The sequence below is a fragment of the Odocoileus virginianus genome, chromosome 9 (genome assembly GCF_023699985.2).
Source record: "Odocoileus virginianus isolate 20LAN1187 ecotype Illinois chromosome 9, Ovbor_1.2, whole genome shotgun sequence".
Classification (NCBI taxonomy): Eukaryota; Metazoa; Chordata; class Mammalia; order Artiodactyla; family Cervidae; genus Odocoileus; species Odocoileus virginianus.
The window spans coordinates 60,488,996-60,506,512 of NC_069682.1; the positions used below are offsets into that span (position 1 = coordinate 60,488,996).

The 17,517-nt window shown below is 40.0% G+C and overlaps 1 protein-coding gene across 5 annotated transcripts in view; it reads left to right on the top strand.

Moving 5' to 3' along the window:
- Positions 1-17,517, top strand: part of PHF20 (PHD finger protein 20) — a 136,164-nt gene that overhangs the window by 28,761 nt on the left and 89,886 nt on the right. For all 5 annotated transcript variants that reach the window (XM_020894068.2, XM_020894070.2, XM_020894074.2 and 2 more), the window contains exon 3: positions 16,595-16,766. In XM_020894068.2, the coding sequence (XP_020749727.1) occupies positions 16,595-16,766 (172 nt within the window). The remainder of the gene's footprint in view (positions 1-16,594; positions 16,767-17,517) is intronic.

Below are 17,517 nucleotides of genomic sequence, written 5' to 3' on the forward strand. Positions count from 1 at the left end.
TGATCAAGTTTGGGTTCCTGGTTCACACCTCTTCACTTCTTGTGCCATCTTTTTAAAAAAAAAGTTACCTCATTTCTGAGCTTTCCATATATGTGTATTGAGGCATTATTCTAGGCACTATGGAATAAAGAGAAATCATTCCCTTCAGCTAGTAGGGCCCTTGAGAAGTTTAAGGCCAGTGAAGTATTTGGCTTTGGCTGTAGCATTGCTGGCCAAGGATTGTTAATTGTGTCCTGTCATCCTTCAGTTCAGTTCAGTTGCTCAGTCGTGTCTGACTCTTTGCGACCCCATGAATCGCAGCACGCCAGGCCTCCCTGTCCATTACCAACTCCCGGAGTTTACTCAAACTCATGTCCATTGAGTGGATGATGCCATCCAGCCATCTCATCCTCTGTCATCCCCTTCTCCTCCTGCCCCCAATCCCTCCCAGCATCAGGGTCTTTTCCAGTGAGTCAACTCTTCACATGAGGTGGCCAAAGTATTGGAATTTCAGCTTCAGCATCAGTCCTTCCAATGAATGCCCAGGACTGATCTCCTTTAGGATGGACTGGTTGGATCTCCTTGCAGTCCAAGGGTCAAGAGTCTTCTCCAACACCACGGTTCAAAAGCATCAATTCTTCGGCACTCAGCTTTTTTCACAGTCCAACTCTCACATCCATACATGACCACTGGAAAAACCATAGCCTTGACTGGATGGACCTTTGTTGGCAAAGTAACGTCTCTGCTTTTTAATATGCTATCTAGGTTGGTCATAACTTTCCTTTCAAGGAGTAAGCGTCTTTTAGTTTCATGGCTGCAATAATCATCTGCAGTGATTTTGAACCTTTGCTAATATTTCATATTTAATGAGTGACTTACTCTATCAGGCACAAATCTGAACCCCAACCCTAATCCTATACCCCATTTAACCCTCACAATACAATGAAGTGTATAGTTTTATTGTTACCATTTTATACGTGAGGAAACAGAGGCACAGCAGTTGAGTAAGTTGCCCAAAGTTGCGCAACTGATAAGTAGTGGATTTGGGATTTGAATCCAGATAGTGTGGCTTCTGAGCTTGACAAGGTGTGACTTTGATTCCCCATTCTGTGTCCTGTACCTTGGATATAGAGTCAAGTTCCTGAAATTAATTATGAGGTGACATTTACTCTGCACAGAGTTCGGGTACAAATCCCTGAGAGACAACAATTAATTTTGTGTGTAGGAATTTTAGAAGAGTTCCAAAAGATGGCTGATGCCAAATCATTTATATAGTGCTAGATGCTGGAGAAGAGTGGTGATTAGGCTAGCCATAGACCCTGATCTTCTGGAATTGATCTTCCAGTGGAGATAGATAGACCATAAATAAACAGATCGATTCCATGAAGACTAGGTGGTGATAAATGAAGAGGAATAAGCAATGGTAAGTGGACAGAGAGTGATGCGGTATGTTTATGATGGGAGCTTTTCAATATAGAGGATGCCCAGGGAGCATCTGTCTGACACAGAAGCATTTGAACAGAAATCTGAAGAGAGTGAGGGATATCCAGGGGAAGAGGGTTCCAGGTGGAGGCAGCCAAGGCGTAACATACTGGGCACGTTCAGGCAGTCGATGGAGAGTTAAGAGTAAGGGGGCCAGAGGTAGAAGATGAGCCCACACCTGTCAGCAGGGGCGGGATAAGCCAGAGGAGGGGTTTTGAACTTGATTGTAAATATAATAGGAAGTCACTGAAGGATTTTAAATGGTAAAGTGACATTATCTGATTTCCGTTATTAAAAGTGGCTGTGGTTATTGTGTGTAATATGCCTGTAATAGTAGGCAGGCACGGGGAGAAATAGGAGAACCCTAGGAGTCTTGTAGTAGTCGAATTTAAGGTAATAGTTGCTGAACTAAAAAGCATTGGTGGAGATGATGAGAAGGGATCAGAGTCTGGGTATTTTTCAAAGGTATAGCCAGTAGATTTGCTGATGATGTTTTGAGAGACAGAGGAGATTCAAGGAAGACTCCAAGAACTTTTGGTCAAAGTACTGATAGAATATTTGCTGAAATGGGGAAAACCAGCCGTTTGATTTTAGACATTTCAAATATGGGATTCCTTTTTCATCACCAAGTGGAGATGTTGAGCAGATGGTTGAATAAAAGTCAAGCATCTAGATGTGAGCCCTGGGTTAGAGATAGAAATTTGAAAGTTGGCGGTGAGTATAGGAGATTTAAAAAAAAGAGAGAGATTTTATTTTTTAGAACACTTTTAGGTTCATAGCAAAACTGAGCAGAAAGTATAGAGAGTCCCCGTCTCTTACCCTCACACCTACAGTCTTCCCCAGTGTCAACATCCTGCACCAGGGTGCTATGTTTGTTATAGTTAAAAAAATTTTTTCCCATTACATGGATTTGCTTTATGTTTCTTTTTTTCTAAATTTTATTTATTTATTCATTTATTTAGGCTAAAATGGGTCTTTGCTGCTGAGCTGGCTTTTTCTAGTTGCAGTGCTCAGGCTTCTCATTGGGGTGGCTTCCCTTGTCGTGGAGCACAGGCTCTAGGGCACAGGCCTCAGTAATTGCAGCACATGGGCTCAGTAGTTGTGGCTCCCAGCCTCTAGAGCACAGTCTCAGTAGTTGTGGTGTACGGACTCAGTTGGTCCTCAACGTGTGGGATCTTCCCAGACCAGAGTTCCAGCCTGTGTCCCCCTCCACTGGCAGACAGATTCCTAACAACTAGACTACCAGGGACGCCCCTTAACTGTGTATCCTGATGAACGTTTATTCATGTATATATATACATGTGTAACCACCCAGATTAAGATAGAGACATTCTGGGCTCCTTAGAAGACCTTTCTTCCCATATCCAGTCAGAGAGTCCCCTCAACCGCAGAGGAACTACTTTCTGTGGCTGTGCATTTAAAGTGAGAACCATCAGCCTGTGTGTATTCTCTAGTATAATCAGCTGCCTGGGTGCAGGAGTGGAAAAATGTGGAGAATCTGATGGAACTACATGCATGTGTGCTAACTTGCTTGAGTCATGTCCAACTCTTTGCGACCACGGGGACTGTAGCCTACCAGGCTCCTCTGACCATGGGATTCTCCAGGCAAGAATACCGGAGTGGGTTATCCTGCATTTGGGGTTTATCCAGGTAGGTGTGATGGAGGACAAGAGGGGCCAGGGAGTTAAGGGTATCTGCAAGGAAGTGAGATTAAAGGATAAGATTTCCAGAATGAGAGTGAAGTGTGAGAGCAGGCAGAAGGGACAATGTGAGCAGAAGTATTGAGGGTTCACAGAACATGTATGTCCTCAGAGTCTGGAGAGGGACAGATAAGGTGTGGTGGGAGTTTGGGCAAGATTTTAAGCAGGAGAGAGAGATGGTCCAGTCCCTTGTAGGAACAGAAAAGTGGTGGTGTTTATTCAGTCACCAAACATTTATTGAGTGTCTCTATATCTGGCCCTTTGCCAGGACTGATAGAAATGTATAGGAGTTACTTGGGCATACTGGAGAAGCTGGCTTAAAACTCAACATTCAGAAAACTAAGATCATGGCATCCGGTCCCTTCGTTTCGTAGCAAATAGGTGGGGGAAAATAGAAACAGTGACAGACTTTATTTTCTTGGGCTTCAAAAACAAGCAAACGGTGACTGCAGCCATGAAATTAAAAGATGTGTGCTCCTTGGAAGGAAAGCTATGACATACCTAGACAACATATTAAAAAGCAGAGACATGACTTGGTCGACAAAGATCCATCTAGTCAAAATTATAGTTTCTCCATTAGTCATGTATGGATGTGAGAGTTGGACCATAAAGAAGGCTGAGTGCCGAAGATTGATGCTTTCGAACTGTGGTGCTGAAGAAGTCTCTTGAGAGTCCCATGAACAGCAAGGAGATCAAACTAGTCAATCCTGAATTGATTGACTAGTTGATTGACTAAATTGATATTCATTCATTGAAAGGACTGATGCTGAAGGTGAAGCTCCAGTGCTTTGGCCACCTGATGGAAAGAGCTGACTCATTGGAAAACACCCCGATGCTGGGTCAAATTGAGGGTAGGAGAAGGAGGTGACAGAGGATGAGATGGTTGGATGGCATCATCAACAAATGGATATGAATTTGAGCAAACTCCAGGAGATGGTGAAGGGCAGGGAAGCCTGGTATGCTGTGGTCTAGGGGTTGCAAAGAGTCAGACACAACTTAGTGACTGAACAACAACAACAAGAGCTGACTGTTCAATTGTGGGAAAGGATCAGCTTAGAGAGGAGAGACGAATTCAAGACATTTTCAGAGTTAGATGTATCAGATGTTGAAGAATGGAAGTGGTGAAGGGATAGGGAAAGAGAAGACATCCAAAATAGTACAGTTTTTCTGTAGTTTAATAGTCAGCTCTTTGTTTTACCCTGAATACGATTTCCATCCCCGTCTCCTCTCCACAAAGGCTGGAGATGGCTTAGAATGTTACTTTTGTGCATAAAAGTCATTTGCTTCTGGTATGTGCCCTGAACCAGGAATAGAGTGGCATGCTCTAATTCTTGAAGTAAATGATTGTTGTATGTTTGCAGAAAGGCTATTTATAAAGGGAAGAATCTGGAAGCAGCCTGCCCAACCTCTGGGGCAAAGTTCAAGCAAATTATCGGCTACCACCAGGTAGGCCATTAGGTAGGTACCACAAAAGACACCTCTGTGGACCTATGTTAGTACAAGGATATTTGTATGTGAAGTCAAATTAAGAGCAGAAGTCTCTTCACTAGGTTTAGTGAGGTGACTTGGACAGTGATCTCTGTTACAGCTCTACTTAGTCACTCTCTTTGAGCTTCCATTTCCACACATGTAAGACAGGCGCAGTGATCCTAACGATTCCATAAGTCCTCATGGGATGGTGGTAAAAATCCTGTGAGATATATGTAGAGGCAGTATATAGCCCCTGGAGGAAACTGCTCACATTGATGATGAATAGCCACGTGAGGAAATGCTGACTAGTAGTGGAAGTAGGAGATCTGAGGGAAACTGTTATCCCTTTTGGTTCCTCTTTTTCCCCCTGTAGCAGTTCTTCAGTTTGTATTTTTGGTATGTATGTGGGGGGACCAGACAGATTTCTGCCAGCACTGTCTAGCTCTAATTTAAGCATCTGCACAGTGTGCAGCTTAGTTTTACTCAGAAGCAGCCAAGACTCTGAGCATTAAGCCTTCCTGGGACTTGAGGTCATATACTGTGTACAAGCCAGGGTTGTATTTCTGTGTTGCTGCTGCTGCTGCTGCTGCTGCTCAGTCGCGTCCGACTCTGTGCGACCCCATAGACGGCAGCCCACCAGGCTCCCCATCCCTGGGATTCTCCAGGCAAGAACACTGGAGTGGGTTGCCATTTCCTTCTCCAGTGCATGAAAGTGAACAGTGAAAGTGAAGTCGCTCCATCGTGTCCTACTCCTAGTGACCCCATGGACTGTAGCCTACCGGGCAAGAGTACTGGAGTAGGGTGCCATCGCCTTCTCCGGTATTTCTGTGTTAGCCCTGGGCTATTCTCTGCCTTTCTGGTTGTGCAGGTAGAGTTAGTCCCTCTCATTTCGTATGGGTTTCACTTTGCAATGGTCCTCTCCTCTCCTTTCCTTGGTGGAGCCCCAGGGTAGATTGACTTTTCTGGTGGTGTAGAGCAGTGTGGCTCAAACACAAAAAAACATGGGGACTAGTGCTTCCAGCCTATATACTATCTATGGATCTCACTTATAGTAGCACTGGGGCTAACTTCTATGTTAGTTATTGCTGTGTGACAAATTTCCTCAAATTTTAGTGGCCTAAAACAACATTACCATTATTCTTTCAGTGTGTGGATCAAGAATTCAGGAGCAGCCTCTGGGTCAAGGTCTTATGTTTGTCCTAAGTTGGTGCTGATTGCTTGTGGGAGACTTGTGGCTATGTGTGAACCTCTCTGTAGGGCATCTAAAATGTTCTCATGATGTGGCACCTGGCTTCTCGCAGAATGGGGAACCTCAGAAGTGGCAATGCTGTATGTGTGTTAAAATAATACACATAAAATTTATCATTTTAACCATTTTAAAGTGTCTAGTACATTAAGTACATTCATATTGTTGTGCAACCATCACCACCACCCATCTCCAAAATTACTTATTTATTTAGAATGTAAATAAATTTATTTAAGTATAATGATGTACAATTTTTTATAATTTACAGGAGCACAATATAGTGACTCACAATTTGTAAAGGTTACGGTCCTTTTATTGTTATTATAAAATATTGGCTATATTCTCTGTGTTGTCACAACTTTTTCATCTTCCCAAACAGAAACTATACAGGTTAAAAAGTAACTCCTCATCCTCTTCTTTCACTTGCCCCTAAAAACCACCATCCAACTCTCTGTTTTTATGAATGTGACTACCCTAGATCTTGCAATTTGTCCTCTTGGGATTGCCTGGCATGCTGCAGTCCATGGGCTTGCAAAAAGTTGGACACGACTGAGAAACTGAACAACAATGGTGTTTTCAAGGTTCATCTGTGTCTTAGGATATATTAGAATTTTATTCTTTTTTAGGACTGAATAATATTCCACTGTGTGGACATATCACAGCTTGTTTATCCATTCTTCTGTTGATGGACAGTTGAGTTGCTTCCATTTTTTGACTATTAAGGGTAATGCTGCTGTGAACATCAGTATATAGGTATCTGTTTGAGTCTCTACTTTCAATTCTTCAGGGTATGTTTACCCAGAAGTAGAATTGCAGCACTTTTTAGGACCCAGACCTGAAGTCCTACACCATTACTGATGCCATATTCTATGTGTTAGAAATGAGGCCACATTCAATGGGAGGATAATTAGGCTTTACCTTTTGAGGGAAGGAATGTAAAATTTGCAGACATATTTTAAAACTACTATATATACCTTCTGAGAGTGATCATACAATGCCAGGTTAATTGCAAACACACACACTAAAATTCCTTAGTGGTACTTGATTATTTGGGATTCTTCTTGATCAGTACTTCTCAACCTTTTTCATGTTATTGCTCTTTCGTGACATCTCGGCTGGGAAGCTCTAATAAAAATAGTACAGATTTGTGGAAAAGCACAATAAAACATTCCTCAAGGAGACCTTGTGGACCACCAGCTCTGTGTTCATAAACACCCAGTGGTCCATGGATTGCTATCGGGCAACAATCATTTCAGGCCCATCTGCCCATTCGTACAATAGGTGTGGAAACCATGGGGTTCCTGCATAGTTCTCTACACAGGGTTGCTGTTTCTTTTCTCACCTTCAGTTTCCTGTACATCCTTACCTTCTTTTGTGCTTCACTTCTTCTGTACCTGTGCTGATTTACTTATTTTATACCTTCTCCCAGAAAGACTTTCAGCCTCACTGCCTCCTTGGTCACCTGGAAAATGATGATTCATCTTTCAGAATTGAGTCATGTGTCTCATTTTCACTAGTTGTTTTGACCCCTTCTTCTTCCTCACCCTCCTTCCTCTCCCCCTAGAACTAGCCTTTTGCTCCTCAGTACCGTATTCTACTTTATTTTATTTTATTTTTTTAAATAAAAAGTTTTATTGGAGAAAAATAGAACCACCACGTACACAGGGAAAAGAGCACAAAAATTCAACTGATACAGAACTGAAAGTCACAACTACCCAATGTTGTTTGTGATTACTTTTCAATTTCTTAAATGGCTTCCCTCAATTTTTTAAATAACCTTGCCAATTTTCAGCTGAAATAGAATCAAGTTTTCAAAAAATTAAGAGCCTCAGTGAAGGGACCAGCTTTTAAGATAACAAAGGTGACACCAAGAGTCTCCTAATAGGACCAATTCTACCAAAAAATTCCTGAAGCACATAACTACTGAGTCTGGTAGAACAGTAGCTCAGAGACCATCAGGGATTAGTTAGAACACTGACTCAGACGGTCCAGTATGCAGAGAGGGCAAACAAAAAAGCTGCATTTCCCTGTCAGATGAGTTCATGTAAGAAAACCAAGGAGGTGCTAAGAAAATACAGGCAATGGCTGCTCAAAATAATTAAGAAGGCATTCTAAATACCACATATTATTAGACAACAGCGTGTAAAGTGATGCAACTAGAAAACAGGCAACTTAAAAAAAATATGGATGGGAGGGGGGATCGGGATGGGGAATACATGTAAATCCATGGCTGATTCATGTCAAAGTATGACAAAACCCACTACAATATTGTAAAGTAATTAGCCTCCAACTAATAAAAATAAATGAAAAAAAAAATGGTCACAGGTCTTTGAGAACTCAAGAAAACAATAGCAAACACAAGAGCTGAAAGTCTTCTCAGCTGAGGGGTGAAAGTGAAAGTGAAAGTGAAGTCGCTCAGTCATATCCGACTCTTTGCGACCCCGTGGACTGTAGCCCACCAGGCTCCTCCATCCATGGGATTCTCCAGGCAAGAATACTGGAGTGGGTTGCCATTTCCTTCTCCCGTATTCTACTTTAAGCAGTCTTCTGTAGTTGCACCTGTGATACTTAATTACAGTTATTTGTGTATATAGAAATACACATTTATTCCTCCTGAGGATACTGCAGTGAATGAGAGATAGATGTCTTTAGGGGTGTCTGTAATCTCCTAGGAAAGCAGGCCATGAACATAAGCAAGTCAGCAGAGAAACAAATGAAGTAATTACAGATTGGGGTGAGTGTTATATATGAAGGAAGAAACAGGAAACTGACAGAGATTGGAAAGAGATGGGGGCTACTCGAGATATATATATTCAGAGATTCTGAGGCTGCAGGGCGTAAGGCTGTTGCCTGGGAAGAGTGGACAGAGGGGAGGTGATTCGGGTGAAGTGAACAGACCTGGTTAGGGAAGATATGTGTATGAGGAAATCAAAGGTGCAGTGTGCCTTGTCTTTCTTCCTCTGTAAGCTGTTGTGATCACAGGTTTTTGTAGATTTGGCTCTGTATTTCCAAACCCTGGCACACTTCCTGGCCCAGAGTGGGTCCTCAGAAAATCAGGGGAATTGATGAATTTCTCTTTCTTTAATTTTTGTCACTCTTCTTGTCTCTTTACATTTGATTGGCTACACTGGTCTTCTGTGGCTTCTTGTTTTAGTGACCAGTTTTACCACTTGCTTAAGGTCACCATAGTAACCTAAGTTACTGTGAAGTTTAGGTTATTTTCCAAGTTGAATTTTATTTTATTTATTTTGACTGTGCCACGCAGCTTGGTGAATCTTAGTTTCCTGACCAGGGATTGAACCCGGGCCCTGGCAGTAAAAGCACCTAATCCTAACCACTAGACCACTAGGGTGTTCCCCCAAATTGAGTTTTAGACAGATGAGTTTTTAATAGTTTTTGGCCTTCAGAAAAAAGCTTTTTGGTAACTAATTTAATTTTGTCATAATGACCACAGCACCTGTGTGTATATCTCCTCCAATTTGACAGTTTCTGTACTGGGATATGTTTGTCTCTTTGACATCTACAGCATGGATATTCTTGGTTTGTTTTGGGAATTCATTGTGGTCTGTGTATATATATTCCTGTTGCTGTTTTGTGACTCTAGGTATTCAAAATCAAGCCTTTTTTTATAAGTACATTTGATGAACATTTATTGAATGCCTAATATATAACACTCTGGAAGAAATTTATACACTTAGCAAACAGCTCTCGTCATCTTTTAAGGTTCACCCCAAGTGCTAAGTCTTCTCTAAAGTCTCTTTCCCAACCCCCCCAGCACCTGATGAAAAAGTTTACAGTGGACTCTATTGCTGCTTCTGGGGAAGGTGAACAGAGGAAGTAGATTAAACGAAGAGATTAGGAGGTGAGTGGTAGGAAATGTAATTTAGAAAGAGAAGGGTCTGTTTAGGTGTGTTAGAGGGAGATAGGGGAGAGTGGGCAGAACTCACTGTCTGTCTAGCTCAGGCTTTCCCCAGAGAGACAGTGCCTCTCTTCCATCTAGCCCTGGTTATTGGGCTATAGGCAGGCCAGGTAATTCTAGAGTTATACTCCTATACTTGTTTCTCTGCACAAATCAAGAGTGTTTTTGGTCTCTGTACTTGGGGAGAGGAGTGGGGGATTCCAAGGAGCCCACCAAACTTTGGGTCCTTGCCATCCTGGAAGCCCTGGTGTTTGATTATTTGTTTTGTGTCTTCAGGACCTATTAGTTTGTCTGGCATGTTTGAATAATGGACCCTATAGGGCATAGTTTCTGTCCTATAAACTGCTTAGCAATCTAGTGCTTGTAATCATCATGTAAAAATCCTGTTTGTGGCTTGTGGTTGAAATGTTTTTATTGACTCTTGAGCTCTTTTCTTCAAAGGAAAACTGCTGATTTTGAACATCTAACTTGTATCTGATGATCATTCAAACTCTTATTTGCCTAAACAGGCAAAATAAACTCAAGAAAACTTGACCAGCTTAGTAACATAAAAGTAATGGAAAAGGTAGATAATTATCTTATGAAAACACACCAGAGTAGGCAGTTTCACAGAAAATGAAATAAAACTTTCTAGTCCATTCTATGAGGTTAGTGTAGCCTGAATGAAACTGGGCAGGAACGGCATAATATGAGGAAACTTGGGCAAATTCTGCTTATAAAAGAGACACAAAACTAGTCAATAAAATGCTAAAAAGACCAAAGAGTTATTTATTTAATGAACGATTTACACAATCAAATATGACTTTTTTTTTAAGCAGGGTAATGATAACTTCTTAGGAAATGTATTATTTCATTATCTCCATTGAATAAAAGCAGAGACCTATATAATCACCTAGACAAAGGCTGAAAATTCTGAAAATTTAATCTTGATGAACCCTCAGTAAGTTACACATAGAGAAAAACTTCATGAACTTGATTAAAGGCATTAATAAGAAATCTTTAATGATAAAACACCAGAAACATTTTCATTAAAGAGAAGGATGTCAACTATCTCTGCTAATTTTCAACATCATCTTAGAAACACTAATCAGTGTGATAAATGAGAAAAATAAATGGCAGATATCAGAATTGAAAGTGAGACAGTGTAATCATAACTTGAATATGATAATGGTAGTCTGCCTGGGAAATGCAAAGGATTTTAATTGATAATCCATTGGATAGAGATTGAATAGAATCAAAAAGTCAGAACAGTGACAGGGTATACAGTGAGAATTATTGCATCCACTTCTCTTTCTACCTTATACTCACTCTACTCCCAAAGGCAACCAGTTTTATTAATTTCTGTCCGTCCTACCAGTATTTCTTTATTTAATACAAGCCAAGCAAGTATGTATTCTTATTTTCCTCTTGTGGAATACCAAAAGGTGATTTTACAGTTTGCTTTCTAAAACTTGGAAATCTTTCTTTGTCAAGTCATAGTTTGTTTTCTTTTCTTTTCTTTTTTTTACAGCTGCATAATATTCTGTTTTGTGGATGTCCCAAAGTGAAAGTGTTAATCAGTCAGTCGTGTTTGACTCTTTGTGACCCCATGGACTGTAGCCAGCCAGGCTCCTCTGTCCCTGGAATTCTCCAGGCAAGAATATTGGAGAGGGTTGCCATTCCCTTCTCCAGCAGCATATAAATTCAACAACCATGAAGCTATTGTTTGATATCTGACCATGAAATATTTTTTAAAACTTTTAATTTAAAAGTATTTATTTTTGCTTACACAGGTATTGTGTGATTAAATTCTTGTAAAAATTAAAACTACAAGCAAAAGTTTCTTGGCTATTCCCAATCCCTCTCGCCTCCCCAGAGCTAAATTTTTTTTCAGTTTGGTGTTCAATGTCTCTTCCTTTCTGGTTATTATTTCCATTAGGAATATGACCCCCAGCTGCAGTGTTAGTTTGGAAACTAGAGTCTCATCATGGCTGTTAGTTACGTGTTGGAAATTTTCTCTCCCCTTTTCTGTCTGTACAGATTCCATTCACATTGCCTCTTTTGTTAACCTTGCCTCAGCTTTCCAGCTTCCTTTATGGTTGTTCCAATTTTTAGATTGAATGAAATAAAGTTATGATTTTTGTCAGTAAGAAACAGTTGATTATCAGCTGTTTCATGTGATTCTACCTAGTAGTTTTTATTTTTATTTTTTTTATTTTTTTTTTTTTTACCTAGTAGTTTTTAAAAAAAAGATTGTTGAAGTATAGTTGATTTACAATGTTGTATTAGTACATAGCTAAGTGATTCAGTTATATGTGTACATAATTCATTCTTCTTTTAAGAGTCCTTTCTTATATAGGTTATCACAGAATATTGCATAGAGTTTTCTGTGGTATACAGTAGGGCCTTGTTGGTTCTAGTAGTTTTTTTTTAAACTTTTAAAAAAATTTACATACTTTCTAAAGGTTACTACTTTCCATTTGCAGTTATTATAAAATATCGATTATATTTCTTGTGTTGTACACTATATCCTTATGCCTATCTTACACCCAGTAGTTTGTGCCTCCTAGCTGTCTATCCCTGCATTGCCCTTCCCATAATCACTAGTTTGTTCTCTATATCTATGAATCTGCCTTTTTTTTTGTTATATTCATTACTGTGTTGCTTTTTTTAGATTCCACATGTAAGTAATGTCACACAGTGTTTGTCTTTGTCTGTCTGACCTATTTCACTTAGAATTAATGCCCTCTAAGTGTATCCATGTTACTGCAAATGGCAACATTTTATTCTTTTTTTTTTATGGCTGAGTAGTTTTTCATTATACATATATACTCACAAACACACATATTCTTTACCCATTCATCTGTTTTTTAAAAATAAATATTTCTTTCTTTTTTTCTTTTTTTGGCTGCACCTCTTGACTTACAGGATCTTAGTTCCCTGATCAGGGATTGAACTCAGGGCCATAGGAGTGAAAGCTCTGAGTCATAACCACTGGACTGCCAGGGAACTCCCTCCATTCTTCTGTTGATAGACACTTAGGTTGAGTCCCTATCTTGCAATTTTAAATAATGCTGCTATGAACATTGGAGTGCATGTATCTTTTTGAATTAGTGTTTTCATTTTTTTTTTTCCAGATGTATCCCTGGGAGTGGAATTGCTGGGTCATGTGGTAGTTCCATTTTTAGTATTTTGAGAAACCTCTGTACTGTCTTCTACAGTGGCTGCACCAATTTACATTCTCACCAACAGTGTACAAGGGCTTCCTTTTCTCCACATCCTTGCCAGCGTTTGTTATTTGTGTTCTTTTGGATGATAGTCATTCTGGTGTGAGGTAATAGCTTGTTGTGGGTTGGTTTGCATTTCCCTGATGATTAGCTATGTTGAGCATCTTTTCATGTGCCTGTTGGCCATCTACATTTCCATTTTGGGAGAATGTCTATCCACCTGGTAGTTTTAAAACTTAATTGGTGTCTGGTTCTTCTTAAAGACAGAAACCAGAAGCACATCCATTTTATAATCTTCTGAGACCTGAAATTGACTGGCCAGATCAAAGTCACTTAATAAGATTTGTTGACAGATGAATCTGAGCTGTCCCCAAGGCAGCTGTGTAATTGTGACCCACCAGGTCTTAACCAGATTGATCCCTAAGATCAACTGCCTCTCTCTTCTCTGGATTGCAGTTGAGTGCACTATGAGTGACTATGTTCACTATGAGTGACTTTCATCCTTGTCACGCTTTAGAGAAGTAGAGAGAACCACCTTCTCCTTAGGAAGACTTACTGACCCCTGGGTTATTCTTGATCCACCTGGAGAGATTTGTGTAGTCTGTAGACAGTGAGCTGCCTATGCCCTGTGAAGTTTTTTGATCAAGGAAGTAGCTTTTGGCTAGCCAAGGGCCCCGAGGTCTTTCATAATCTGTGTACAGTGGAGTTGCTATCCTAGGGTTTTGCAGTTAATTCTATGGATCCAACCTTACCAGACTTTCAGAAGGCACTGATCAAGTGCAAATTCAAAAGAATTTGAAGTTGTCCTACAGTGCCAGCTTCTTATTTTGCCAAATAAAAACATTTAAAACAATTATCTAATTATATTTTTTATATTTAATACATGCTCATGGTGCAGCATTCAAAACAAAAGGATATACACTGAATAAAATAAGTTTCATACTTCCTCTCCAGTTCCTTAGCTATCTAGTTCCCCTCCCAAGAGGCAAATCGGGCTGCTTGATCATCCTTCCAGAGATAGCCATGCATTTAAAAAACAGGTATGAATGTATTGGCTCTCTCCACTCCCCCAAACGAATGGTAGTGCATTCAGTACCATTTTGCATCTTGAGTTGTTTTTTTCCCCCCACTTTTCTTAGAGATCTTTAAAAAAATCAGTACACTGCCGTTTTCTTTGCAATACTGCGTAATATTAGTAAGGATTAAAAACAGTTACCATCTTTTTAATTTGAAAAGTGTGTTTAAGCACTGAAAAGTTAGAAAGAATGTGATATTAGTATAAAGGAAAATTCTATAAAATAAATTTGGTTCTATGAAAAATTAATTCTGTGTGTTGGTCCAAATACCTGTTTGCTAACTATTGCTCAAGATAGTAAACCAGTAAAGAAAGGCCTTTGAATAGGACTGAGTTACGGAGGCTTACTAATCTGTGGTAGGCTGACTGACTGAGAGATCAAGAGGAATACAGCTGACATATCCATATCCTTCTCTCTATTTTACAGGGAGGGATAGACTTCGGGAAGCTTTTTTCTCTCCTACCAGTGTACTACTCAGTTCACCAGCCCTCTGATTAGCTAGTCTGTTGTCAAGATAGCTTGTATTTATGGCAGCTGCGTGTCAGCTGGATTGGAGTAGGGAGACTAGTTTCAGGGCTGTTTATTCCTTTTATTAATATTTCTTGAGCAATTAATGTATGTATAATACAATTAGGAATTTTGAAAAGCATACCCTGTCAGTCCTGTGTGAGAAATACCCGCATAAAGTGATTGGGGCCTGAAGCTGGAGAGTGACTAAACTTGGGGTGGGTAGCTGGAGTCAGTGAGCCTTGGGATTGAAGAATTGATGGGATACCCAACCTTTGGGAAGAATAGGGAGAATGGAATTCATTTCCTGGATGTTCACTGAATGCCCAGTATCTGCATCTTACTGTGCTTTGGTTTACTCCAAGTAAACTGTCTTAGTGGATACTAGTGTAGGGTTGAAGAGGACACAATGGAAGCAGGCCTGTTCGTTTAGGTAGCACATACTTATTAGGACAGTAGGGTATTGAGTGTTAGATGTAAGAAAGGAAGGTAATGGGGCAAGTCCAAGTTGTAGGGAGAAAATGCCAATTGGTAGAATCGAAACTTTCTCAATGTAGAATAGCATTCTGGTCAATACAGATGTCAATACAGAACAATTGCATGTTTTTCTTTATTTTTAATCATTTACTTATTTTTGGAATGAGCAATACATTTTATGGTTGAAAAATGAGAAAGTATTATAATGTGTATTGCAAAAGGTCTCCCTCCCACTTTTGCCCCTCCCTGCCCCATTCCCCTGATACTCCTCTTGTATCAGTCAGGTTTATACGCTGGAAACAGAAACCATCCTGGGTACTTGAACCACAAAAGGATTTAACACAAGTAATTGGGTTCTTAGAAAATTGTCGGAAAACTTGGAGGAGTGGGACTTAAGGGGACAGGCCTTAGAGTTTACATTTGAAGGACTCACCCCGGGAGTGTGAACTGGAGGTTGGGAAGTCACTACTGCTACTGCCACCCCCACCCCACCATTGCTACTTGACACTCAAGAAGTCAGTGACTAGACATTAGATCCTTGTTGCTATAGACCAGCATGTCTGTATCACCTGGGAGCTTGTTTAAAGCTTTTAAGGCCTTATTTAGCTCCACCTACTGAATCAGAATCTGCATTTAACAAGAACCCCTGATGATTTGCATTGCATAAAAGTTTGAGCAGTCCTGGCTTTTGTCGTGACAGTTTCTTCCAAACCCACAGATCTCCATGACTCTGATTGCCAGTTTCAAGTGAGTCAAGCAAATGTAGTTGTTGGTTTACTCTCAGTCTATTTGGTAACTCTCAGTCTAGAAGAAGAGTGATTGGAGATTGAAAGAGCCCATCTACTGAACTGACCACACTTTTACAAGTAACCAGTGTTAGTTTCTTATATATTCTTCCAGATGTTTTATGCATATCTAAGCATGTTTGAATACGTATATTCTTTTTTGTCTTGTTAAAAAAAAGCAGTAGTTTACTTACCATACACAGTGTTTTTGCACCTCACTCTTTGCATTTAATGGTTTTTCTTGGAAGATCTTTCCATATCATGACATAGAGCCATCTTCTTTTCTTAACAACTGCATGATATCCAATACATAGATTACAAAATTCTTAAAATTGAGACTAACACAGTCTGGGCTTCCTGGTCATTCTAATTTTTTGACACCTGTAAAATACAATCTAGCTGTTAATTGTTCCTGCCTCTTGTGTGCTCAGGTCTGTGTATGTGTCATCTTGTTTTACTCACACTGCAACACAGTGTATCCTTCCTCCGCTTTACATGAAAGAACTCAGGCTCTGAAAGGCTAATTTAATCACAGTTTAAGGAATATCCAGGATGGGATATGAATCCCAAGTCTGTTAGCCTCCATGATTTTCGATTGGCACAGTGACAGAGAACTGCTAAATGATAGGCTTTATTTAGTACTTTGAGATCTACTTCTTTGGTAAGAGGTTTAGAAAAGTATCATTTTGATTATTTTAGGTGGATATTTAAGGGGATTTCAATTTTTTTTTTTCTTTCCTGACTCAGGTATCCAGCTCACATAGAAGATATTGATTACGAAGAAGGAAAAGTACTCATCCATTTCAAGCGTTGGAACCATCGTTATGATGAGTGGTTCTGCTGGGACAGTCCTTATTTACGTCCTTTAGAGAAAATACAGCTGAGGAAAGAGGGCTTGCATGAAGAGGAGGGATCATCTGTGAGTAACAAATCCGGGCAGTTCAGTGATGAGCAGGCTTAGCTATTGGGCTGAGTCTTTGATGTTTAGTGTAAAAGCCTGTAGCAGCTGGGGACCGTCCTTATTTAGGCTTGGAGTGCAACCTTGAGATCTCCACGGCCTCTTGGGGTTGTTGAAGAATCTCAGTTGTCATCTGTTTGTATGACGTGATTGATGTGACAGCTCATAAACTAATTTGGTTGAGACTGTACTGATGATGAATGGGGACTTGATCTCTCTCTTTTATACTGCTGTGTCCCTTTAGATTGTTTATTAAGCTCATCTGCTATCTGGTCATTAGTCAGTCATTCCATGTGGAGCATTATGCTAGCTTTTTTTTTTTAAACCCTTGAAAATCTTGGAATTGACTGGATTCCTGTTTTTTAAATTTCATCACTATGTTTGGCACTTTTATGACTTCAAAATGAAGGACAAAGTATTTGTTTTTAGTTTTTTAAACAGGAATTGAGACATCTGTAGAAATCATGCTGCCTTTGGAGCTGACTCAGCCCTGAATTCTGTTTTCCACTTTAACTGTGACCATGGAACTTGACTCTTGCTAGCCTTTCCCCCTTCTCCCCCCTCCCAGTTCAAGATTGTTCACTGTTGCCCAGTTCGGCTGCTGGGTATTCATTCTACAAAATGTTTTAATGCAAACTGTGTGCTGGGAAAGCAGTATGAAATATTAATGGTGAAGGAGTGCCTCCTTTGTCCAAAGACCCTCTAAAAGTGT